We start from the raw sequence: 26,576 nt of genomic DNA, 5'->3' as shown, positions 1-26,576 counted from the left end.
TTTCCTACAGGGCTGCAGCCTCGAGTGAGATGTGTGAGGCTTCTGTAGGTGCTTGGGAACAAGATGGAACAGAAACGCTTCACACCTGGCCCCAAAATTACAGCACGCTGGCAGGTGGCCAACATAAACTGGCAGAGTACCAGTTGCAATGGACATCAATTAAGCAGCCTGTCATCCTCAGACTGCAGGCTTTGCTTTTTGCGATCTGCATCGCTCCTTAAGCCTTCAGCAGCACCAGCACTGGAGTTTTCCAGATGGGATCATTTCCCGCAGATTCCACTCGCTAGATTTATTGCAGTTTTTTTTTTTTTCTTCTTCTTCTTCTTTTTAACCAACCCCCCCTTCAAGAGGCTGAACTATTATTCCACATTGCAGATTTCTCCAGTGCTGGATTCAGCGTCCTTGTGCCGTGCTAGTGCTTGTTTGCCATCGGCTCCCTTCACCTTCAGCTGCAGAAACTCAATTTTAAGAATATCCTCAGAACTCTCTTGGCTTAAAAAGTGGTTAAAAACTGAGGCCAAACAATAACTGAATAGGATTCCTCTCTGGAAGATGCCCTGCACAACCCTAGGAGATGTTGCAGCAGGCACTGGACAGGACTAGTGCTCATTGCTACAATGCTGCACTTAAAACATCACAAGTCACCAGATTTGCCTCCTCTGCCACCTAAACCTGGGGACATGGACTGAGCCTGGCACTTCCCACTGTGCTAAAGGCAACTGGCAAAGGCAGAGAGAGGCTTCCACAGTGCCCACACAGCCCCTGGCACTCATGGCTCAAGGTGATGCCAAGGACAGCTGAGGAGTTCAAAGCAGGTGATGTTCCCCACACTACCTTCACGGTGGCATAAAATCCAGCCTCTCCTCCATCCCCCCGTGACATCATCTTCCAACATGGCCCATAATTTAGTTTAATTGCCTTTTACAATCCAAAGGCACCACATGAAAGGGAAGGTCGAGGCTGGGATGGAGTTCAGATACTGGTCAGAAAATGTAAACATCTCTTACTCTGCCGCCTCGGGGCTGCCAGCTCCTGCCAAGTCCCCGCTCCCAGCAGGGCTGCCCGTGGCAGGAATCTTTCACTGCTTGTTTGGAAACCGAGGCAGGCAGGAATGGAAGGAGTTTTTCAAGGATGACTCCTCACTGGACTCTCCTACTTGGGGCTCCGATCTCTGCTCACAGTTTCCCTTTTCCTCTCTGGACCAAACTCCAAGCTGGAAGCTCTCACTCTCATGGGCTGAGAGCATTTGCCTGCCAGCTGGAGGGAGATGCTCCAAGGCTATGGAATGGGAATATGGAAAGGATGCTGAGAAAACAAGTTACATTTGCTCACTGGGGTTTTCTCTCTGCTTACAAAGAGTTTGTGCTCTCAGAGCCCTGGTCTTGCTACCTTTTCTTGGATGCCTTGCAAAAAGTCATCCCAAAATCACTACAGTGTGGCCACTCCAAGGTGGATTGAATCCCTTGCATTCCAGGAGTCATTAGGTCTCAGAAAGGACAAAGAGCCTGGTGTTTAGAGGCATGACAGAGCCCAGTCACTCCAACAGCTTCTCCTCCTGGGCTTTTAAACCCAGAGCTCCCTTTCCAAGAAGCATCAGACGTGACTACAAGCTGCCAAGAGATCTCTGAGAGTCTTAGGAAGACTGAAATACCATAAATAAGTGAAGTGAATAACAAGACAGGACTAATTTTAGCCCAAGTCTAAATAATAATTAGCTCCTAAACAACTAATCCAAAGGCTACTGCCCAGTCTTGAGCATGTTTGGGCAACTAGAGAGAGGGTCACATTTGAACTATCCACCTGGGCTGGACAGTGTAGAGGAGAGAGATTTGGGATTTCTAAGGAGAATAAAGCTTGGGATTTAGGCTATCTGCAATGACAGGTGAGTGAAACAAGGAACAGCACCAAGTGTGGGAAGCTCACTGGCCACCCCGGAGCAGGAGGAGCCACGCAATACCCAGCTCGTAGGTCTGGCAGTAAAATATTGCTAATTAATTTTCAGAGCCTCACGTTTTAGGGCTTTCATTTGCCTGGTGAGGTGAGACAAGGTTGAGACCAGTTGAGTGGTGAGTATCTGAGACAGTCCACTCCACACATGAGCATGCACACGAGGGAAAGGAAAAAAAGTGCCTTTCTGTTTGAGGGGAGGGAACCACGGTGACTGGCCCTATAAGCACATGTATTAATCATGCACCGTCTGGTTTTAATCCACACACTGCTGATCCTGCGTCTCACTGTATTGTTATCAGGGGAAGGAGTATTTCTCCTCAATCTTATTCACCAGCCAAAAGCCTGAAAATGCAAAAAACACATTTGTGAAGTGCCTTCCCAAGGACCCCGGGCCCCGGACCTGGTGAGCTGGGGCTGCTGCCTTTTTATTGGCGTTTAAAAACCTTTTATTAACGTGTGTCAGGGCTGGGGGAGGAGAGAGACAGGCTCAGGTTTCAGGACCCCCCATGCAGAGAGGTTTATTGTGGGAAGGGACATTAACACTTTCTCCTCCACATGTGCCCACGGCTGGGGCATGTGGCAGAGGGTGTGCTGCAGGCACAGGCCTGGGAGATGCACACGCTGAGCCCATGAAGAGCCTGCAGGGATGTGGGCAATCCATGCCTGCAGAGAGGGAACCTCCCTGCTCTGCTCCACATCAGGGATATGTGCAGCTCTCTTCCAGCTTTGCCACGAGCTCCATGGGGTCACTGCAGAGCAGGATGCTCCCGAGACAACAGCATCCAGTGAGAGCTGAGGAATCCAGGACGTGCCCCAGGTTCCCAGGGCTGCACCCACGCACCATCACCAGGACTCTCTTTAACCTCAACACGACCCAAGTGTTTTCCATTACCAGCACCATGACTCCACAGTTGCCACCTTCCCAACCTTAACTCAGCCATCCTGCTGCTCCCTGCTCTTGCCTCGGGTCCAGGGCTGGGTGAGGGAGGTCCTGGCAGTGTCTCCTTGGGCTGCAGAGGCTGCAGACACAGCTGACAGCTCAGGCACCAGGCTGCATAGTTTGCTGCTGACTGGTACGGTCGGTGGTGTTCCATCACACAAGCTGCAGTGGAGATGTGCCCAACACACACACCCAGGAAAACAACTCTGAGTTCTGCTCACCCCAGAGCCAGCTTTTGTTGGTTACAGCTCCAATGACAGTGCAAGAGACGATGGGAAGCACTAAGTGTCCCACTGGCTCCAGCAGGAATTCGAACGCGCGGCTTCATGGCAGCGAACGGAATAGAACGTTTTTATTCAAAATAAGAGCCAGGCCAAATGCTCAAAAACTCACTGAGAAACTCTGGCTGAATTCTGCACTCCATCTGCTAAATGGGATGTGGAGAACAAAAAGGAGTGGGAAGCACAGTGTTTGTCCTATACAGCTTACAAAACAACCACCCTCTTGGTAAAGCAAATAGCCCAACACCATTTTAAGCCCAATTCCTTCTGGTTCTGCCTTTCAACAGATTCTTTTCCTCTGAAATGTTACAAACTAATTAATAAGCTAGAGGTAAAAAAAATGGGGTAAGGATTTGGAGCATCAGCAAGCAAGGTGAGATATCCTTGTAGTAAAAGCCGACTGCCTCTTCCTAGGCATGTGAGTGGTAGAAAAGGGACCCAGAGTCACTCTGGCACACCAGAACCCACAAGATATTCACATTGTGCCATATAAAGAGCAGTACATTCTCATTGCCTCTCCAGCAAAGAATCTGGGCTGAAAACTGGGCCAAGACTGAGAACACAACAGAAAGAAATTTGGTGCAAAAAATAACTCCTGCTAAAAAGCAATGAAAAATCAGTATGGGAAAAAAATCAGTGCCAGAGAGAGTTGTTCTGCTGCCATTGCCTGCTGGAGGCTCAGGGACATGGATCCCAAAATGCCACCATGCTCAGCAGAGACCTTCCACTGCAAACAGCCCAGAGATGCATCCCACAGGCTCCGGATGGTTTGGGTTGGAATGGATCTTAAAGACCATCCAGTTCCAACCCCCTGCCATGGACAGGGACACCTTCTACTAACTGGAGCAGGTTGCTCCAAGCCCTGTCCAACCTGACCTTGAACCGATGAACTGCCAAGGAGCTGGATTCACCTCTGCATGCTACAGGGTGGGCAAGGAGCAGATGGTGGAGTGGAGATGGCACACAAGTTTAGGTTGGGTTGGGAGATTCTTTGCTAGAAAGTGCCTTTTGTATCTTGCTCACAGTCACTCCCATGTGGGTTTTTGCCTCTCAGTCCTGGCTGGCTCTGCAGTGCCTTCTGCAACACCCCACTCCTGCAGAGCCCAACAATTCCTTCATTAATGCTGCAGAAGGATAAGATTTGTGGAACAGGGCAGTCACTTGATTGTATTGACGTAGTTGCCACTTCAGTCTCTTTCTAGAACGTTTCCAAATGGCAGAAAATGAGGGAGGTTCATCCAAAGAGGTCACTTTGCCTTCTATTCCAAGGTGTTTACCTCAACCCAAGTTGTACCTGAGAGTCACCCAGCTTGTTTTGAAAATCTCCAAGGCTGGAGAGTTCCTCAAGACTCACTAAGGAGGCTGCTCACAAGTGTTGAACTAGCCAAAGGTGTGAAACCTTTCCTAAAGTTTTTCACCTTAATCTGTTTTGCCACAATTTCTGCCTGTTCCTTCCTGTGCTTTTCAGCATGGAGCTGGAGGACACCTTGTTCTCCTCTCTGCCTTTTCCCCGAATTTCCTTTAGACTAGAAAGCCTCAGTTCAGCCAGGTCCTTCTTGGAAATCAGGCTTTTGAGCTCTCTTTTCTAACTCACTGCTCTCCCCCTCATCCTCTCAGGTGTCCTATGCACAGTGAACATGCACACCTGCTGTTCCACTGTCTGACCATTAATAAAAACACTGGTCAGGAAGAAATAAAGGGGTACAGGCACAGCCAGGCCTGGCTGTTTCCCTCTGGGATTGCTGCTGATTTTTCAGCAGAACTGAGATACCACCATGCCTGAAATTCCTGAATTCCTGGGTAGCTGGTGCTGAGCTGTGGAGTTGTGCAATTTCTTTACAAAGCACCAGGACAAAGGGAGCTGGGACAGGGAGAATTCAGCTCCGTAGCTCAGGTGTAGCTACAGGACAGACACAGTGCAAGTGCCTGGCAGGGCAGGTAGATGGCACTCCAAATAAACTGGTGTGTGGTTAGAGGAGGCAGAGTTCAGGGAATACCCACCCCCTCCCACAAGTTACAGGGCATCAGAGTTGCTCAGCCATCTCACCTGCCTGCTGGGGGCTCTGCTTTGTGGCTGCTGGGAAAAGAATTTCTGTATAGGGACACTTGGATTGTCCCCAGCAGAACCCCTGTGAGGCCACCACACACACCGGGCAATCCTTAGGGCAGCAATGGCAATTGCACACTTCTTATTTTAACCCTGACAAATAAGAGCTTTGAAAATTCATGTTTCCACAGACACTTGCTGGACTAAGCTGCTTCCCCAAACTGAGAGGGCTCCTGGTTTTACTGGGAGCCTGTGCTCCCATGCTGCAGGCAGAGCTGTGAGCACAGGTTGGGGCAGACAGAGAAGTGAAACAGAAATTTGCACCTTTGGGTCCCTCTGTGAGAAAGGTCCTGAACTTCTCTCTGTCATTTCAGGACAATGTCATGAAGAAGTGGCATGGGGAAAGGCACCTTGCCATTGTCACACGCAGGCTCTCCACAGAAACCTGCTCTGCATCCTCACTTCTCCTCCTGGAGCATCAACCCCTCAGGGAGGGGACACTGCAGCTTCCCAGATGAGCCATGTTTTTGGAGCTGCAGTTCTGCCTCCGAGCAGGAAACTGTTGAGAGCCACTCTCATCCTGCCGTGCCTCCAAGGGCGTGCAAAACAAATGCCATTGTGCCTCCTCCATCCCCCACCAGGCTCAGACACATTCTCCAAGTGCAGCCCCCAGATCCCTCCTGGCCAGGTGGTGCCAGAGAGCAGACCCAAAACCCCACATCAACAAGGGAACTGATTTCATTATTCTAAAAACAAACAGCCAAAGGAAAGTTCAGCCTAGAATGGGCTCCTAGAGCAAAGAAAGGAAAATAGAGAGCGGGCAGTGGGGAATGCTTCATATTCCTAAAAGCCTTTTGTACGTTAACACATGGTGTCTGCTTCTCTCTAGTCACCTATTTATCACTCTCCTCTTTAGAGAAGGAAAAAAGTCCTGGCTGCCTTCCTAAGGCAGAGTTTTGTGGCCGGGGGGAGGGGGAGGGTGCTTTAAGCATGATGCAAACCATTTGGAGTGCACCGAGAGCTCTGCCAACACAAGCTGCACTATTTAAACAAGTGAGGAAATGATCGTATATACAACATGCCAGCGAGCACACACACACCAGAGGAAGTCGAGAGGGGTTTTCATGACACAGAGCTGGATGTCAGCGGCTGAAAGGTCGATATTTTCCCTTAACACCCTTCTCAATGACTTAATCGTGTTCCGTTTGCACAGAAAACTTCCCAAGAATAAAAGTCTGGAGGAATCGAGGGGGGATGTTTGGCCTACTGCTGACCTTGTCCGAGGTCCTCTCCACGTAGCAGGGCTCCTGGGGGGCGACCAGCAGGGGAACGAAGCCCGAGAGCAGCCGATCCTCTTCCAGGCTAAGCAGGGCAAGGTCGTCATCTGGGTCCTTGTACAAGGGCACCTCCGACTGATTCACTGTGGTCAGTATGTTACAGAAGTCAGCCAGCGTCGCCCACACATCTACTGAGACCCTGGGAGAACGAGGAGAGACGTGAGCAATTGAGGGCTGGAATGCGTTGGGAGTTGCCTGCAATGCTGCAGCGAATACCAGAGAGGTGAGGCGAGGCGAGGCACGGCACCGCTGCTGCCCTGCCCCGCGGGACGCCCCGGCGCAGCTGCGCTGGCACCGACCCCGCCAGGGACCCTGACCCCGGCCACCGTCCCCCTGGATGGGGACAGCTCCCGGGATGTCCCCTGCCCGTGCTCTGCCCACCTCTGCCCGCGGGGAGCGGCTTCCCCGTGAGCCCGGCTCATTCCAGATGATGTTACTCAATTTTAAAGCCTGCTGGAAGGACAGAGCAAACGCCTGCGTTGCTGTCGGGGCTCTTGAAGAGTTCCAATCCACCCTGGGGGGCTCCAGCCCAGCCTGGAGCATCCTCTCCTTCACACAGCTCTTATCTGCTGTGACCACGTGCTGCAGCCACAGAGATTTTCACAGCTAAACCCCAGGCATGGGGGGTTAAAGCCGTGCTTGGCTTCTGGCCGTGGGTTTCAACTCTCACGAGTGACCGGCAAAGCTGCCTCTGCCATGTCCCCCGTTCCCAGAGTGGCAGTGATGTCCAGGGTGCAAACACAGGAGCCCTGGCCTGCTTTCCATGCATTCCCATCACACATCCCCACGGCTGAGCACAACCCAGGGAAGGTCAAGCACCCCAGAGAGAGCCAGTATGAAGAAAGCAGGGAAACAAGCAACAAGCATGGGGCTACTACAGCTGACCAGGCTGCCTCACACTGCATTTCCCCCTCCTGCTTCTACAAACACTCAGATTAGGTTTTCTTTTAGGATGTAAACTGGGATTTAAGTAGGAAATAGGGAAAACTGGGGCTGATGTGCTTCTAGTAGGCTGCTCCTCCAGCCCACACCTCTGGAGAAAAGCACAGGGAATCCAGCATCCCCGGGGGTGCAGCAGTGACCGGTGCGGGCCAAGGCAGCCCAGGGCTGGAGGGAGGCCCCCTGCTCTTTGAACTGCTCCAGGTGGACAGAGTCTGCACTGGGTTATTTACGGGAATCAATGTACCAGGAAAGCACACTGAAATGAAACATCTTGTTTTCAAGAGCGTCCTGGGAGCCAGGCAGAATGAGGAGCCATTAATCAAAGCCCGGCACACAATCAGCACACATGTAACGCAGAGTCGCCCACGTCCCTGAGCCAGCCCTAGCCCACGTCCTGCAAAGGAGAAGAGGTCCTTCAAAACCCTCTGGCCACAGACACCAGGAGCTGGGTTCATTCACAAAGCTCCATCGCTCGGCTCAGCCAGGTCTGGCTGTCAGAAATGTTTAAATATGGAAAAAAATAAACAGTTGCAACACGTTTTTCGGAGGGATCTGTCCGAGGCCCTTTGTGATGTAATGGGAAACGCTGCGTTTGTGCTACCAGCTGGAAAATAAACAGAGCTGCGAGGGTTAAAAGGAACTGAACTTTCCACGACCCCTATCTGCAAAAGGAGAAAATAATAAGAGGAATGATCCACTGCCCCACAGCCCTGATAGTTTATCCTCCGGCCCGGGCTGCAGAGACAAGCACCGGATGTGATAGGGCTGCTCTGGGCCACCTCCAAGGCGAGCTCTGCCCATGGGAGATGCACAGGGCTTGGGAGGCTCAGCCTCCCCCAGTGCCCTGCTGGCAACTGGGCTTGGCTGCCTGAGGCCAGTCACATAGCACTGCTGGGGCCCCAAGGCCACAAGGGCTCGCTGGGATGAAGGAGGTGCAGAGGCATCAGCAGGGAGAGGAACGGGAAAAGTGCCCAAAACTGCCAAGGAATGAGAGCACTGGCGTTTTGGGGACAGGCAGAGATGCAGGGGACATTTCCAGGAGGCTGGAACAGCCATGCTGGAGGAGAGGGGAAAGAAACACATTGCAGAGAGCTCGCCCATATTCCCAAAAAAGAGAGCTGCAGGCAGGGGATGATGACAGTGAGAGGGAGGCAGAGGGCAGTGGCAGGATGCTGGGCTGGACTGGGATTCACTGCAGGGCCAGGGTGGTGGTGGCAGGCATATCAGCACAGATAAAGCATAAGGAGCATCTCCCTCCACAGGGCTTGGCATCCAAAGTCAGAAAAATGCCACAGGAACAGTCACTGAGCTGGCACTGCTAATGCCCTTGCCAGCACCCAGCCCAGCAGTTCCCTTTCCTCTCCCCCTCCGCAGCACTGCCAGCCAGGGCACCCCTCACCACCCTGGAGTGTGAGAGCAGCCCCTGTCACTTCATCCTTCACCTACAGCTTGACAGTGCCTTGCCACATCTCCCATTTGCCCTGGATGTGACAGATTCCCACCCTGGGCTCACTTCAGTCAAACCTCAGACTATGCTGGCTCCCTGGGTAGCCAGCTCTCACTGCACTGCTACCCCAGCAGCACCCTGCAGAGCCTTCAGGAAGCCAAGAAAGAAGCAGTGTTGGCCTTTTTCCCTGTTTTTCTCCTGTGATGGCAGAGGCAGCACTGCAGAGATCAGTTCTGACCATTTTCTACCACCCCCTTGGGTGCAGCTCCTCCTCTGCAGCACATCTCCCATCACTGCCACCACCAAGATCATTCACCAGCTGCTACTGCTGGCAAAGCCAGCGAGGACAAATGGCTCACGCTGACACCTACGGCCCTGGGAATCTCCTACTGGGACATGCACTTGCCCTGGAAGGTCATACAACACTTGGGAGCTCTGTCAGCCTCCTTCTCCCCACTGCCTCTGCCCAGGACCACTTCAGGGCCACCCCCAGGCATTTCTGGCTTATGTCACCCCACGGCGCAGCAGTGCTGGAGCCTCTGTGCAGAGCCCAGGCAGTTCCAGGTGCCTGGAAGCTCAGTGCATGCACAGTGCCATGGCTTCAACGTCCCTCTGCACAGGGAGGCCCCAAATTACTGACACCGAGCCCAGGCATGGAGCTCCCAGGTACAGGGACGAGGCTCCCAGAGCTTTTAACCGAGGAAGTGAGAAGGGGGTGAGCGCGAGGTCTTTCCTCGGAACGGGGGTTCATTCACTTCCCCACAGACACATTTACATTTGCTTATTCCGCTAGGACAGGAAAAAAAAATAAGAGTTAATTTCTTTTTTATTGCCTCAGGATTCCAGGTTTAATGTAGCTGTCAGTGTGAGCACAGCCCAGCTGCAACGCCGACGGACACGGCCCGGCCAGGCAGCGGCGAGAGCCGCGCAAGTGCGCAGCGAGCTGGACCGCGGCCCCGGGGCCGAACGCCGCCCCGGCGAGGCTGGGCAGGGCTCCCGGCAGGGATGGGGCCTGGATGGGCATCACCACAAGGCAAAAGGCACACAGCGAAGCACGGGGAGGGCAGAGGATGCCAGGGCGAGCCTGATGCTCGCCGAATCCCCGTGCGGGGCGCCGCCGTCCTCACCGGGGGCGCGCGCTGCCTGGTGATTAATATCAAGCACAATGACCCCACGTTACAAGCCTGCGGGGGCCTGTGGAGGTGGCCGTTTCCTGTGTAATACCAGCTTGTTTAAACACTAACATCCAAACTGCACAGCTGCAGCACAAGCCCGGAAAGCGCGGCGCAGAAGAAGCCCTGCATTGTGTTCCCAGCCGCTGCCGAGCCGCGCTGCCGTGCAGATGGCAAACGCCCGGGCCGCTGCTCCCGGGGCCGGGCACCGGCACTGCCAGCTCCCGGTGCCCGCCGGATGAGCGGCTCTGCATCCTCCTCCTCCTGCCTTGCCTCTCTCCTGGACCACGGGAAGCTGAAGTAGAAGTGGCTCCTTTGCAAGGAGCAAAAAGGGTTGGCCATGGGGGCTCTTCCCAAAGGCCCTCACCAGCCCTGGTGTGGGCTCAGGCAGAGCAGGATGAGGTGGTCACAGCCCTTCTGCATCAGTGATTTCCCCCACTCTGCTCTGCACATGGTCCCTCTGGCCAGCCAGGCATCCATAAACCATTCCTCTCCCAGGAACCCACCTCTGGAGCTCTTTACCCATAAGAGGTGCAGTCTCATCCCAGCCAGACTCTGCTTTGCCACAGCCCCCTTCTCCACAGAGACTTTTGGCTTCTCCTTTGGTTGACTTTATCTCCAATCTCAGCCAGGTTTACACTACTGAGACACCTCTGAACCCTGGCTTTGATGTCTCGATAGGGAAACTCTGGTGGCCAGAGTTACTGAGGATGAGATCTGCAAAAGGGATTTTCCATTTAGTCTCCAGCAAACTCCAGCAATGTCTTGGCACCTCTGTGCAAGACTCTGTCCATCCCTCCCAGTGGGAGCTGCCATCTCAGTGACACTTCTCCGCAAGAGCAATGTGATGAGAGCGATCTGGCACATCTCTCTGGGAAGGTAAGCTCTCGAATGTGCTCACAGCTTTTGGATTCAATTTAATACTTGGTTTAAATTAACCATTTTTAAATGCTTGCAGACAGTCTCCACAAACTGAGAGGCCCTTGGCCCCATGTGGAAGGAGCACAGATTTGCCAGGGTCAGCCCTGCAGCAGTGTCTGTCTAGCCAGTGGCTTCCCCATCAGTTGTTGTGCTTCATTTAGCAGTGGATTAATTGTGGCAACAGAACAGAGCAAGGAGCAGCTCTGTCCATCGCTTTTCACCTTCCTCCCAGCCATATGTCCCAAAAGGGGATGGAGTCACTTATACAGCAGCCTCCTTGGAGATCCACCTTTTGACCCATCTGCTGCCAGTATCTCTGTCTTAGGGGATCCACCCTGCCCCCTTTTTCCCAGAATCCCTGCTTTTAAACCCCAATCCCTGCAATTCACTCCTGGGGACATTTGGTCTGAAAGATGCTTCTCCAACTGCCTTAAACAACCACCTGCAGAGAACTCAGCACAAGGTTTGCCATGAAACATGAAGACAGAAATTAATTTTAAGATACAGAAGTGACAGCTGCTTGCTGCTAGGAGATCTGGCAACACCTGGTTCAGACACACAGTTCCCGATGCACTGAAGCAGAGATGTCCAAGGTTAAGTTTAGCTCCTATTCTGGAAAGACATGAGGAAAAAGTCATGGAAAGCTCACGGAGCACCTCTTCCAAAATAGGAAGGACACCTTTCACCTCTCAAATTCACACAGAGAGGTAGTTAGGAAGTCCAGCAACTGAAAATCTGTTCCAGGGCATCCCCTGAGCCGTGATGACCATGCAGTGTGGCCAGGAGCTGGAGGAGTGCACCAGACCAAGAAGGGTGGATTTGGGGAAAGATGGAGTTTCTTGCTTGGGTCGAATTCAAGACTGTTGAACCCCCAGGTAGGGAGAGGCTGCCTGCCAGGAACCAGGGTTCATTCCCAAGCTCCCACCAAGAAAAAGAACCCTGAAAACACAGCCTCCTGAGCCTCTCATCCCACTCCATGGAGCCCACTCCTGCATGGCTCACATCCATCTGCCGGCTTTCGGCAGTGCTCACCCCTCACACCTTTCCCTCCGCCTCTGTCCAAGGGGGAAAGCAGCGAGCTGAGGAATTTGGTGTGGGGTTGGTTTTGCTTTTTTTTTTGCCTTTTTTTAATTTTTTTTTTTATTGTAAGGACTCAAATCCAGCAGTGTGATAAATGCATCCGAGCTACAATTAGGAAGATATATAGCATCAGAACGCGAAGGTCTGGGCAGCGTGGTGAAACGCGGGCTCTCCAGAGCCCCAGCTATGTTTCCCATTATGTAACCCTGGTCATGGGCAGACAGCCAGACTCCAAATGAAAAAGAGACTCTGGCTTGGCACCGTTTCTATTTTCCTATCCTCATTCGGGGTCAGCGCAGTGTCATACAGCTGCAGAGAAAGCTCCGGGGATTAAACCTGGGAAAGACTCCAAGACCAGGACCCGGGTTCAAGTACCAGCTGAAAGCAATAAACCAACTGCCACAGCTGGGCTGAGTTTAGACGTTCTCAAAGTCCCCCAGCTCTCTCCCATATGAAGAAGGAGCAATCACAAACATGGCAAGAGAGGCCTTGGGACACACAGCCCCAGCCCAAAGCTCCAGCCGAGCCCTGCCAAGCTGCCCTGCTGGCCACGAGCCCAGCCCAGCATTCTGGCCCTGGATGAGCTGCACTCTGATGTGAGCTCTGGGCTCTGAGTGGGCTTCCAGGTGGGTATGAGGCCTGTTTTTTCCAGAAGCTTTAGCACGTTCATGGCATCTCTGCAGGGTGCTGCTGTGCTTCAGGGGATTTCTACATCCTTTTTCTGTGCCCATGCCACCACAAGAGGTAAGGAAAGTGGTTTAAGAGTATCCAACCAGGTTCTCTGTTGGCAGTGGTGGGATCTCACAGCACATCCCAGTGGTGTGGGAGCATGTGTGACATGGCCCTGGCCCCTCACTCAGCTCTGTAACTTGGCATCTGCACTTGCTCCTCATGTGCTCTCCCTGCTCCTGAGCTCACCCTGCCCATAAACCTTGGCTTACTCCACCACGCCTGCTGCTCTGACCCATGTTTTACTTCTAAACTTCTTTGAAGCTGTTCCTATCTAAACCCTTGGACTCGGTGGCTCTACCTGGTTCCTGAAGAGCCCCAGGGCAGCCAGCAGGCTTGTGTCAATAGAGAGCTGAAACACTAACCCAGTGCTCTCCTTTTCTTTTCCTATCCCCAGGGCAAATGTTGCAAATTCCAGGTCATGCCCAAGAGCAGAGCTGGCTCCCTGCAGTTCATCACTATCTGCATCTCCTTGGAAGCTCAACCACTGTTTTCCCAGACTCCTGGACTACCAACACCCATCCATACAAGAGGTCTGGGCTGGAAGAGCAGCGTGTAAGGAAGACTTAAGAGCACCAGAGTGGAGGAGCTGGGAGTCAATGTGGGGGACAGGATGGGCACGGTGGGACAAGAGGGGCTGCTCAGCCACCCTCCATGGAGAGGCCAAGCAAGACAAGAGACACTCATTCCTCCACTGAACACTGATCTTGTGGAGTAGAGCCCCCAGTCTATGCCCACCACTCCCCCGAGAGACACAAGGTGGGCTGCCACCATCACCACCACCTTCTCCCACCCCAATGGGCCAGCAGGAGCCTACACCTGCTCCATCACCCCGGGGGGACACAGCCCTGTGCCCGGCAGGAGGGGAGCAGCTCGTCCTGGAGCGCTGGCTGCGTGAACCCAATCAGAAATTCCATCTCGAGGCTGCCCGTGGCCAAGGGCTCGGCGCTCCCTGCACAGGCAGCGCGAGGGGAAGGGGGGATTGGTGCAGCCAGGCTCACGTGATGGATCCCAGTTTGAGTTCCTGCCCAAAGATGGGCAGCAGTTCACATGAGCAGGCAGCGGTCCCACACCGAGCAGCCGACAAACAGAAAACAGACTCCATCTCCACAAAATGAGGCCCAGAACTTCCTGTGTGAGATTTCCATTTCCTCAGCCAAATGAAAAAGAACTGGAGTAAGAGGCAATAAACCAGGAGAGCAGGACTGGACCTGACGCACGGAGCGGGGACCCATTAATGGTTAAGCCACTTTGCTGGATTACTCTTAATGCTCCTTCCCATCACCCTGGGTTCTGGCTCCTTTGGATTAACAATAAGACGTGATTTCAGGCTCTGGATCCGGAGTACCGGAGGCAGATGGAAAATCCTGCGGGAAAGCAGCTACAGAGCATGCTCAGACGCCGTTCCGCATACTCCATACTTGGCCCCTTCGCTCAATTTTCTGTCCAAAAATATGCAAATTGCCTAGTCCGCATTATGGACTAATGGGCTGGAATCAGCCAGTTTAGAAAATTAACCCTTTTGTGCGTTGTAGGGTAGGGGCAAGTGGTTTCTGAAGCAGAGGGGAGGTGACTTTTGGAGCTCCAGGATCAGACAAGCTGCTCCAGGACTAGCCCAGCCCAACCAAGGTTGGCCTGACTCAGTCAAAAAAAAGGCAGCGAAATGCTTATGCTGGAGTTCCCTCTGGTCCACAGGAAGGCCCTGCCTGTCCAGCTGGCAGGGCCAGCAGAACACCTAAAGGAAGGGTATCCCAACAAAACCAGATGTACATCCTAAGCAGAAAGTAAAAATCCACCTCATAAGTCATCTTCTAACACATGGAAACACAGGGCAGCTACCAGGCACCCTCTAGCCCCACTCACACATCACTGTGTCACCAAGGGTGGCAAATTCCCAACGTTCCCTGGGCAGTGGGCCTTGCCTGGGTGCTCAGGTCACGGTGCCACAGCCAGCAGTAAAGCATGAGCAAGGGGGAAGGGTGGCATGAGGGAGGGAGCAGAAACCAGAGGGTGCACGTACTGTTTGGGGAGCTCAAGAGACGTTGGAGGAGGATTCCAGGTGTCCGGGTGGCCAAGCATCCAGTCCGACCAGACCTTCACACTGGGGAGCAGCTCCTTCAGGTCCTGGGGCAAGGCAGAGACCTTGATGTCGTCCTCCTCATCCTCCTGCTCCATCTCTTGTGGCTGAACTGCAAATAGAAGACGTGAGAGCTGAGGCAGCTCACCACAGCCAGGCTCAGGCAGGGACTGGGAAAGTATGACACAGATCCCAACATCCCAGCCTGGGACGCACAAGGGAACAGCCACAACCCACAGCAAGCACAAAGACAGATCTGTTCTCCCTGGAGGGCAAGCTAGGGGGTTTGTGATCCCTTTTATTGAGGGCACCAGGGTGCCACTGCACCAATCACAGAGATAGGAATCCCAGGTCCCAGTTTTGGGAAGTTTCCCAGTTGCTGGCAGAAAGCATGGCCTCAGTCTATCCCTTTCTTCCAAACATTTCTGTCTGCACACACCAGGTGCTTTCCTGCAGCTGATCTAGCTGGGCAGAGCTTGGGATGCTTGGGGATAATCCTAAGGCCCCAAGAGAGGGGAAGGGATGTAAAAACCAGCAGGCAATGAGGGCCTGACCCCCAGCAGGCTGCCTCATGGGCTCCTGCATGGATCCTGCTGCTAAGCCCTTACCTGGCACACATTCCCTCAGCAGGCTGGTGCACCTCCTGACCAGGAGTGCAAACATGGAGAGCCCCAGGGCCGTGGCCTGTTCCTGGATGACAGAGCGGCAATCCTCCGAGATGCACTCTAGGAGACAGAGAGGTTTTGGGTCAGATGTTCCTGGTTTCACCTTCACAACCTCCCTTTCTGTATCCCATGAGGGGCAGGGGTGAGCAACTCCCTAATTTACACCTGTCCCAGACATCATTGTTCCATGTAGGGAGGAAAAAGGTGGTGAGTGGCTGCTCTGGAGTGGGAAGAGGCTGCAGCCACCATGCCCAACCCCATGGCATGTGCTGAGCCAGCCAGGGCCATGCTGGTACTCTGGGCTCCCAGCACAGAAGCTGCTGCTGGGGCTGATGCCTTCCCCTGAGGAGGAGGGTATATTTAAGTGTTAAAAGGGTAATTAGCTGCATGTTTGATCTCTGTCCCTGCTGGAGTTTTAACCTCAGCAGCTGAGGAGGGGGCTCCTCCCATTAGTTTCACAGTCACACAACAGCTTGTCAAGAGAGCTTAATTGGAACTGTTACTCAAGGAGATGCCACACAACCACAGCTCTTCCAAACAGAGCCGGCTCAGAGTGAGAGCAAATCCCCCCGGCACATCTACACCCAGCCAGAAACCACTTCTGAGGCTGCTGAGAGCAGCGGGGAGCTGGCTCGAGGGAACTGCCTGGAGCCAGGCCTGGGTTAGGCTGGGGAGGCCAGCAGTGCCATGGGACATGCCAGCCTGCCCCAGAGCTCTCAGAAGGGGTTTAAGCCTTAAGGGAAGCCTCTGCCCTCCCAACTCCCTCTACTCCCCATTCACATCTTCCCAGGATGTGGGGGAGTGGCTGGCTGGGGAGAACCCACACATTTACTGGCTTTCTACCCATCAGTGCTGTTTGCTCTGTGCAGGATGCTCCTTGCTGGCTTACTGCAGCAACAGAGCTTCCACCTGAAAACAGCTGCCCCAAACCAGGCAGAGGATTTTTACAAACTCACAGCTGCTGACTCTGAATGGGTGAGTGAAGCCCCGGGGCTGAGATAGGAAGAGAGAGCCCCCAGAGCCCACCCCAGCCTCCAGGCAGCTCTGCTGGGGACATCAGCACCAGCCACACATCAGCACGGAGGTGTTGGGAGCTGAACTGCCCAGATGTGGCAGAGCAGGGATCTTGAGCAAACAGCAAGAGGATTAGAGCAAGACACTGAGACCACGTTTAAGCCGGGGCTAGCAAAACACCTGAGGTGCACAGAATAAACAGTGGGGTTTTAAGGACAGATCACTTCAGAGGAGTGGGGTGGGAGGTTAAAAACATCCAAAAAAAAGACAAGAACACACGAAGAAAATACAGGAAAAATAAGGAGGAACATCTGAAGGCTGGATTAACAGTTCTTACAGCTGTCAATGAGTTCAGCACCCAGCGTGGAGGGTAACCCAGGGTGGCACCAAAGGCACCTGGTAGCTGAAAGAGGGTGCTTTGCTCACAGAGGCAGTGCTGAGCTGGTGCTGCAGAGCAATGGTAGGAAGTGCCGTACTGCAGGGGCTGTCAGCTTTTGGAGGAAACATAAAACTAAAGATGTGACCACTCTGGGACAGTAAATCTCTTTCATGAAGCCTTTCCCACAATTAAGAGTGTTAGTCCCAGTGCTCTGGCCACAGTCCAGTCCAAGAAATTGCAGTAGTGTTCCCCGTGCTCCCTCCCCCTGCACTCGGTGAGATGCTGTACTGTCTTCCCTTCTTGTCTTAAATGGACACACAACAAGACCACAGTGGTCCAGCTGCCACACCTGAGTCTGGCAAGTCCTCTAGGTGGTGAAAATCTCTGGGTATTTCAGCACAGACCCCCACACTTTGAGTGGGCAGCCCCCAGGACTCCAGGCTGGGAGCACTGCGCTCCAGCCAGACTCACAGTGACCCCCCAAACTGAGCTGGTGTAAAAGCTACATCCTGACCCCCTCCACAACAGGCAGAGTTTAAAGGTGTTTGTGATGGTGAAGGTGATGAGCACCCCATATTTCAGGGTGTGTTTCAGAGACTGGCTCCAAAAGCTGGACCTCTGTGGTGGCTGTGGCCAGGCTTGGTCCCAGCCCTTCCCACTGCCACCAGCAGCTCTTGATGCAGGCTGCAAGTTCCCCCCACACAATTTAATAGCCAAAATACAGTAAAAAGTTTCCTGCGCTTGAACTGTGGCAGGTACAGCTGTCCATTAAACATCTTGTGCTGCTGCAAACACAAACTGTGTGCCCACCAGCTCATAAAGCCACAGTGCCTCCATGTACCCCAACAATGCTCAGCCCTGGTACAGCCTGCAAAGCTGCCCACTGTGCAGGTAAGAGCATTAGGACACCCACACTTAAAGGGCTGCTGTCACACAGTTCCAGCTCAGCTACCATGGGTGTTGTCAGCTCATCATTAAACTCATAAAATGCACAAAACTCCCCCGGTCCTGAAAGTTCATTCTCTGGATGAGCTCATCAGCCTCATTCCCAGGAGGCTCCTCCAGCACAGAAAGACAAACATCCAGGTGGGTGCTTGTTCAAGACCCCTGAACATGCACCAGCAAAGGCTCTTAAGAGCTTAATTGTAGGACAAAAGAGGAAAGCACCATAAATCAGGAGAAACTTTCTTTCTGTGCCTTTTCACCACTTTCCTCAGGAGGCTGGGAGCTTTGGCTTGCCCCGAGCTGGGAGCCAGTGGCCAGGGCTAACAGAGGATGATGTGGGGACAAACCCCAGGCTACCCCTGCCACAGGAGACAGACAAGGTGAGGGTACAACCAAAGGGCAAAGCATTTGGGATGTTTAAAGAGAAACTTGTAAAATGTTTTGAGTGATGGGCAATAAGAAAACCAACTCTCTGGACCCGCTCAGTGTCTGAGCCTACCCTGGCACTAAGAGGAAAACATTTTGTAGAAAATATGCTGAAGTGAAGGCTGGAGCAACAAATCCGTTCTGGAGCCCACAGGGCATCATTACTTCTGAGCTGAGCTGGTAATTATGTCTGTACTGCTGGTAATGCAAAGTAAGACACAAACTTATTGGAAAATAGATGTTTTTGGAGGATGGAGTGACACTTAGGTCATTTCTGTCCCTGCAGTTGCACCAGTAAAAATGGAGATACCAGCTGCCCCAGACCAACAAGAGCAGGCAGAGAGATCCTGACTGCCTAAGGCAGGGCAAACTGTAATTCCCAGATCAGTTTCCAGATCCACAGTGGGTGCAGGTGAAGCAGAATGAGTGTCAGATCCACAGGCAACCCTGCATCCTACCCCCGCAGGCTGTCACCAAAAGCTTGGTGAGAGAGACTTCAAGTGGCATCAGTGGCACCCCAACAGCAAAAGCTGCCACAAATCCACTCCACTTCCTCTCTGAAACCCCAAATGGGGCTGTAATCAGATAACCCTCCCAATTCACACCCAGCCAGGCTGCTCAGCTGGGGCACACCGTGGAGGTGTCAGGCAACTGTGGAAAGAAATCACACACAAAGGAAGGGGCCACGAGGTCACAAGCTCTGAGGTAGCTGGAGCTGTGGCTCCTCTGTGCCACCAGCAGCCACAGCAGTGACACTCCACAGGAAATCATCCAACACCACCAACCACAACATGCTCCCCCTCCACCTTTCTCCCCCTGTAAGCCAGCAAACGTCCCTGTTAATGCCAGCTCCTGTCACGTCACCTCTCAGCTCTGGCCTGCACAGCCACCCTGAGAACACCAGCGCTCAGCAGGCTCACAAATGTCACCTCTCAGCTGTGCCACTCCTTCAGAGGTGCTGCGTGGGTGCAGAGGCGGGTGGGCAAAGCTGGCACCGCTGCCTCGGTAGCTGCTTGTTAAACCACAACCTGAGGTCAGGGCTCCTGCACTCGCAGCCAAGACTGACTCAGGGTAAATGCACACCCTCGTCTGTGCTGCTGTACCAACACACAGCCCCTGGAGACACGCTGCAGCCATGGCAGGGAGCTGAGCTGGCTTTAAAAGCCTCCTCTGGGGAGCTTCCTCAGGCTGGAGCTGTTTCTTGACCACTTGTAGCCCCACAGCAACAGCAGCAAATATCCGGTGCATGGAATGCTGCATGGGGCTAGGAAGGAGCAGGCAGAGCATTTTAAAGCAGTCATTTTGAAATTACTGATTTGTACTTCCCCACATTTCATAGGCTGAATTTGCCTCAAATATCTGTTTTTCTGCACCAGAAAAATACATGAGAGCCCTGCAGGCCCCTGTGAACATCAGGCTCTGGGGGCCAGACTGGCAGCAGGACACAAGCTGCAACAGTTCTGAGCACCTTGCCTGACACTTGCCACTTGTCAGCCCCTTTTTCTAGCTGGCTCAGACTTTGCTAAGTTTTCATGCTAGGTGCCTGTCTCAGCTTGAACTCTCCTGGAAATCTTCAGCCAAAACAGCTCAGTCACTTGTGAGAATGAGGCTGGGAAACAACATAGTGGCTTACCCCTGTTTGTAAAAAAACACGACCTTTTCCTTCAGCTAATCTAGCAACTGTAAATCCTGGAACAAGGATCTGAGATTTTGCTGCAGAATAACCTTTTTAACAGAGAGTTTTCCTGTCCTACTAGAAATCTGTCCACACTTAGCCAAGCTATAAACATCTGAAAGACAGCAGTTTTTCCATACTCAATAGGAATTTGTTTCAACAGTTAAAACCTGCTAAGATTTCACCTCCCTGAGCAAGCTCCATCTTCCCACCTCCCTTCACCTGTGTTACAGGCAGCAGAGCAACTGCCCTGCTCCCATCCAGCAGGTGGGGACTTCTGTAAAAATGTCCTTGTATGAGTGATTGCTGCTTGCTGTGAGCTGGAAATTGGACCCAGACTCCTCCAACTGGTGCCCAGGAGATCTGCTCTGAAGCAGAGCCCAAGGGTGAGAGAGAGATGGGATGGAAAAAATGGGAGCTGATGAGCATCAGACTGCAAGAACAGAGCAAAAAGCTGGGAACCAGCGACGGGTGGTTTTTCTGAAGATCAAGAAGAGGAGTCCTCCTGTTCCTTTGCACGTAGGAAAGAGGGTTTTTCCCCAGCTGAGGTCTGGGCTGCACAGAGAGCGCTGTTTTCCTACCAGGAGGCAGTTTCCTGCAGGCATTGCAGGGAGCTGGGTGGATCAGCAGCTGCAGCGCCCTCTGCAAGCTCCTACCTTGATTCTCCCAGGGTCTGTGGGCTCTGCTCCCAGCCAGCCTGCAGCAGAGCCCAACCCAGGACTCCTGCAGCCATAAATCTACCTGTTCCACGGGGAAGAGGGTGAGAGGCAGAGAGAAAAGGGGACTTTTGTAGTGGGGAGAAATTTGTGTTTCTCTGAGAACGTTATATTCATGGAAAACATAAACCAACTGTCGTCAAAGTCGTCTGAGCTCAGGAAATGGAGCGGCCGGGAGAAGGCTGCCATGTGGCCGGATGTTATGTATTTCTAATTAGTGCTATACATCTTTCAGCAGCGAGTGTCCTTTTGCTGGGAAACACAACGCGCTGCCCTTGTTATTGTAACTGTCAGAGAGTGCTTAAACAGATAATCTCCAGGAAAAGTGATAAACACATCCCCTCTCCCACTAGGGTGTGCAAAACAGCAGTGCCAAACCTTTATTAGGGCAACACAACCAACCACAGGAAATGGGAATGGGAAAAGAGCAAGGGGCAGCCGCCCACGAGGAGAGGGATTTGCTGGAGGAAGCTTCTCGTGGCTGCTCGAGTGCCATGTGCTGAAGGAAATCCTGCGAGGGACAATCGGGGCACAGCCAGCACAGGACACGTGGGCTGCTCACAGGGATGGGGCAGGGGCTGGGAGTGAGGGCCCCCAGCTGTTCTGCTCTGAATGAACCCCCAGTTTGGGTGGAAAGGAGCCACAGCAACCTCCAAGCTTACAAGCAAGCAGTGGGCATGTTCCTCCATCTACCCATCCCAGCTAAGAAAACAAAAGGAATGCTGAGCCTTCCACAGTTCAAACAATTCCAGCCAACAAATCTCAAAGGAGAGCAGAATCCTTTGATTGAAGTAACCAGACTGCCTCAGCCAAGGGTCAGGAGGGCTCCTGTGGGGGAGTCTCCATGTTGGCCTCTGTCCTCACCTGAGCCGTGGCTCCAGGCCGGGAAGCCCAGAGCAGTGCTGGCAGAGCAGCAAAGATGTGCTTTGCTCCCAGGGAACAACAGCTGAAGCCACCTTTCCTGGTGACAGGGTGAAGGACTGTATGGGGAGGCACTGAAAAGAACGAACAGTTCCATGGACACAGTCCCAGGGATGACATAACGGGCTGGCCAGGGGACACAGGAGCTGCAGGAGCTCGGTGAGCACAGGGCTGGGGGCGAAGGCACCCGGTTGATGTGTCAGCACATGGACTCTGGAGGCACAGACAACTGATTCACCAGCTGGCTGCTGCCCTGAGGGGAAGAGACCAGGCTTGGGGCTCACCTCAGAGTGACACCACCTGAAGGCAATTCCTCTGCTCCCTCAGGGCTCAGACACAGCTTTCCCCGTGAGTCACTGGCAGCCCCCTGGGGTGGGGCTGCCTGCAGGAAATGGGTGAGGAGAGCCCTGCTGCCGGCCCAGGCTGGTGGAGACCACACACAAGCACGGGAAGAGAAAGCAGCAGAAGTGAGGGGGATGCTCACAGCTGTGGGGCATTTCCCCCACAGCCCCTGGCAGGAGAGCTGTGAGTCAGTGGCACTCCCAGCGCTGGGAGCTGGCGAGTCACACACGCACTCATCTGCCCCCGAGAGAGCCTGGGAACCTGGAGACACTGCTCAGCCCTGGCTGATACCCTGGGAATGATGGGCAGCTTTCCTGGAAGGACACTCCCAGACTCTGAGCAAACAGGATGGCAGCCCCAGCCCTCCCAGCACTGCGGCTGAGTTGAACATCACCACCAGCAGCACACAGGGCCGGATCCCTCCCAAAGCAACCTCTGGATTTTAGCAATAACCTGGATGCCCCCAAACCACCTCCCTGACCCCGTGGAGAGGCAGGAAGGCCCTGGGAGGGTCTTGGTTGCAGCAGCAGCACCGGGGAACTCGCTGCACGTGTTCCCAGAGCAGCTGGGGCTGCCCAGGAGCCTGCAGCTCCCTCTGCAACCCTGACTTGTCCGAGGGAAGGAAGGAGGGAGGCCTAGGAGGTGAGGAATGCCGGGGGCCTGAGGAGGATGGAGCAGCTCTCCCTGTGGAAGCCATTAGATATTCAACACTTCATTTGTTTCCAGCCGTCCTGGACTGCAGCGCTGGGCTCTAGGACGGGAGGCTCTTCTCTGACGTAACCAGGAAGCAGCTGCAAAATTAAGGAATCCCTCATGACATCATAAAAAGGGTCGATGGTTTACAGGGGAAGGTATAAAAATTAATGACATATTCCCACCAGAAGCAGAGAGCCTGCCCAGGAGCCACAGGAGAAGCCATGCTCTGCCCAGCACGAAGGGGCTGCCTGCCCCAGACAGCTCCGTGCTGCCAGCTCCCTTTGGCTGATCCAGGAGCTTGTCTCTGGCTCTGATTGTCCCTAAGCCCAGGCAGGGCTGGATCCTTGCACCTGGGGTGCGATAACCAACTCAGTATATCCTTCCTGATCCTGATGAACAAAGCTTTAGGGAATGACTTTAGGGACAGCTTTCTTGTGTACTCGGGGCTGGCCAGGAGTCAACGAAAAAAAACATCATTGTGAAGTGACTATGAATAATATTAACTTAATAAGAAGTTATTAATTTCCACAGGGAAAGCAGACACGTGCACAGTGCCCCCAACACCCCAATTTCTGAAGCTCTGGGAGACCAACAGGACCTGCAAGAGGAGGCAATGGCAATGGCACACTGTCCCTCCCCACACACAACCCAGGCTAGGTCAGAAAGAATGACATTAGCCTTGAGGACAAGCACAAAGCCATTTCCACTTGAAAAGGGAAAAGGATAGTGGTTTAAAATTAACTACAGCCTTTTCCAGGAAATATCAGTGGAAAGAAGCAGCCATTTTTAGAAATGTTATTCTCAGAAATTTCCTGAAAAGACCCATCAGTCAAAACACAGATTGAAGCCATTTCCACTTGCACTAAGCAGCACTTTGGAGCTCTCCCTACACGCTTAGGGTGCTTGACCCAGCCAGCAAGGCCAGGATCCTGCTCTGCCCCCCTGACCCCAGCGAGGCTGTGGGAGTCAGTTTGGGATGTGGAACAGCCCATACAGAGTCAGAAACACTCCCCCTGCATGGGGAGGCACATCCATCCCAGTTGTCACTAGTCACATTTGCACTGAGACACTCCAGTCCCTGACATCACACCTGGAGCAAAAGCACCTCCAGGCTCATCCAGGCTGGCAAACCAGGAGAATTGCCAGAGAAACTCTCATTTCTCAGCACTGCCCTTGCTGGAGCTGCTCTGAGCGTGGGAGCTGACACTGGCACTTGTGACACAGGCACAGCAAAGTGCCAGCAGTGTCACAGCAGATCCCCAGAGCCACAGGTTCTGCTGCCAACACCTGACAGCAACGTGAATTTGACCCGTCTGGCAGCTAAAAGGCTGGCAAATGTAAATGTATGTATCTCCTGGCTGGCTCATAAGGAAGCGTGTCCCTTCAAGCTGGCATGCCAGCTCATCAGCATATCTATAGCTCCAGACCAGCCTGGCACCAGCTGTCTCTGCCTGTGGAGGGAATATTTGCCATAAAATGCACAAGCAGGATGCGTTCAGATGAAACAGGGAATGCTGCATGAAAGAAGAAAAATCATGGATGATAGAAATGGAAAATGGTTTTAAGGGGCACTGCAATGATGCAAAATGAAAAACAAAAACCCCTGGTGGCCTATCCTCAGTCTGCACAGATCTGTCAGCTCTTTTTGAAGATACCAGAGCTATGATCCTCACCAAAAGAGCCAGTGAGGAGCTGGGAGCCTGGCTGGGTTACACAGCAGCATGGCAAGAGCTACCAGCATCCCCCCAGGAGCTGTGTGTGCCCAGCCATAACTGTGTCAGATGTTATTTACAACAGGGAGGAGGTGTGAACAGGGCTTCCCAAGAGATTTCCTCCAGCCCAGAGGGAAGTTCACAAATAAGGACAAATAACAGCAGCAAATAACAGGCAACATTTTGCACCCCTCAAGCTCTTGCTGGGGATGGGCATGTCCTTGACAGCAAAATGTGAGCAGACAGCCTGGAACTGGCTTCCTTGGGTGTGAACCTGGGTGAGCACTCTGAGCCTGCAGTTAAAGCTCATGACAGCAAGTGCCTGCAGACAGGAGCACTCAGAGAAAAGAGCCTTTGATGGGGCAGGAACACCAAAGTGTGGAGCTTCCTTTTCTGCACATTCCCTCCATTGCTGCTCATCTTCTTAGGGCTTCCTGAGGGCCCAGTGTTTGCAAAGCAAATGCCAAAACATGAAGTGAAATCTGTGCCCTCCTCCCAGCTCTTGGGAAGCAGGAAATCCCAGGATCTTCATCAAACGCTTGCAAGCCTGAACTGCCTCCTCACCTCCCACTCCAGCCCTGCTTGGTCCCTCCAGCCTCCCTGGATGATGGCAGTGGCACCCCCAGCCCCAGGACACCCTACCAAGAGGGGCACAGCCCAGCCACTCTGCTTGCAGTGATGCTTACTTAACAATTTCCATTATAAGACCTTGGTTTCAGTTCCTAAGAACTTTGCCAAACTTTAACCATTTAGGCTGCAATCCTTCATGCCAAAAGCTTTCTTCAAGCTAAATTTATTGGGAAAATTTCAACTACAAAGGTTCAGCCATTTGCCAGAATGAGGTTAGAGAAAATATATTGTTCTTCTCAAGTTAAAAATTCTTTGACCATTTCAGCAAAATCCCTAGCACCTTCACACTTGGAGCAGGAACCAGAAGTTTGGCAGGGGCCAGCAGAGGGGTCTGGGCATGCCTTCTGCCATCTCCATCCTGCTTTGCCAAGGTGGGGGCCTATGGAAATCTGGGTGCTCACTATCAGACAGTTCTCCCATGCCACTCCAAGCAAAGCAGCAGCTGGCTCACCTGCTTGCACAGAAGAATAACACAAGGAAGGTGAGGTGCTGGAGAGGGAAAAACAGGTGGAAAAGGGGGCTGAAGCAGCACAAGTGAGGCACAGCATAGCAGCCCCTTCTGCAGCCCCCTCACTGCTCTGCTGGCACCATCAGTGGCTGCTCTCCCCAGAGGATCCCAGCCCCACACATGCAGCATTTCTGCCGTGGCAGAGCCTTGTGTGGTGCATCCAGATTCACGTGCCAGCCAAGGATCCCAGATGAGGTCAGCCTGGTTCCAAGGGGGAGCTCGCTTTTCTGAAAACTATGGAAACTGCACATGCAGAGAAATCTCAGAACACCAGACTTGGAGGCATCTATGCAGCTTCAAGTCAACTCCATCGCACTTACTCACCATAAAGCTGTCCTAACGACACGTCACTTTTTCTCCCCTCAAGGTACCATTTTCAGTCCACACAGAAAATTAACAGGCAGCAGAGACCCTCCTGCAGAGTGTTCTGATGTGCTGAAATGTGCACGTGTTCAATGAGCCTCAGGGCTGCAGGACAAGGTCATGGTTTGGAGGATTAAGATGAAGAACTTGATTCCATTCCTCACCTTGGTCCTGAACTTTCAGGGAGATCCAGAAGTCCCCTAAACTCCTCCCAATGCATGTGCTCAACTATTTTTGTGTTCCTCACTTGTTGTCTGGCTGGTGACACAGAGGGGATGGAATTTGCAGATACTGGGCAACTCTGGTTTGATCAAAGGCAGCTTCTGAAGGATTATGTTCTTAGGAGAGCTCCATCTCTTGCATCTCAAGGTAGGCAGACAAGGGACTAGAAAATCTGGTATTTTCCTTTAGCTCAGTCTCCCATCAGTACTTGTTAGAAGTACCATGAAAAAAGGCACCCAAACCCAAGATTTGAGCACACACCAGTGAGTTTACACCATCCAATTATTTGGACTTGAATCTTGTAGCTTTTCCTACACTCCATGTGGCACCGAGCACAACGATAACACTTAATTAGTGGCTTCTCTGGAAAACTCCCATGAGAACGGAAAGAAATTTTACAAGCAAAAGTACAACAGGAAAATTGAGCCTGGGATCTCTT

At 52.9% G+C, this 26,576-nt stretch overlaps 1 protein-coding gene across 5 annotated transcripts in view; it reads right to left on the bottom strand.

Moving 5' to 3' along the window:
• SMG6 (SMG6 nonsense mediated mRNA decay factor) overlaps positions 1-26,576 on the bottom strand; it is a 105,697-nt gene that overhangs the window by 39,063 nt on the left and 40,058 nt on the right. For all 5 annotated transcript variants that reach the window (XM_085557384.1, XM_021551030.3, XM_021551031.3 and 2 more), the window contains exons 11-13: positions 15,532-15,648; positions 14,867-15,035; positions 6,493-6,694 (exon numbers count right to left, since the gene is read on the bottom strand). In XM_085557384.1, the coding sequence (XP_085413510.1) occupies positions 6,493-6,694; positions 14,867-15,035; positions 15,532-15,648 (488 nt within the window). The remainder of the gene's footprint in view (positions 1-6,492; positions 6,695-14,866; positions 15,036-15,531; positions 15,649-26,576) is intronic.

The sequence above is a fragment of the Lonchura striata genome, chromosome 19 (assembly GCF_050655825.1).
Source record: "Lonchura striata isolate lonStrDom1 chromosome 19, ASM5065582v1, whole genome shotgun sequence".
Taxonomy (NCBI): domain Eukaryota; kingdom Metazoa; phylum Chordata; class Aves; order Passeriformes; family Estrildidae; genus Lonchura; species Lonchura striata.
The sequence above is the reverse complement of the archived record's forward strand: the minus strand, read 5'-3'. Positions and strand labels throughout refer to the sequence as shown.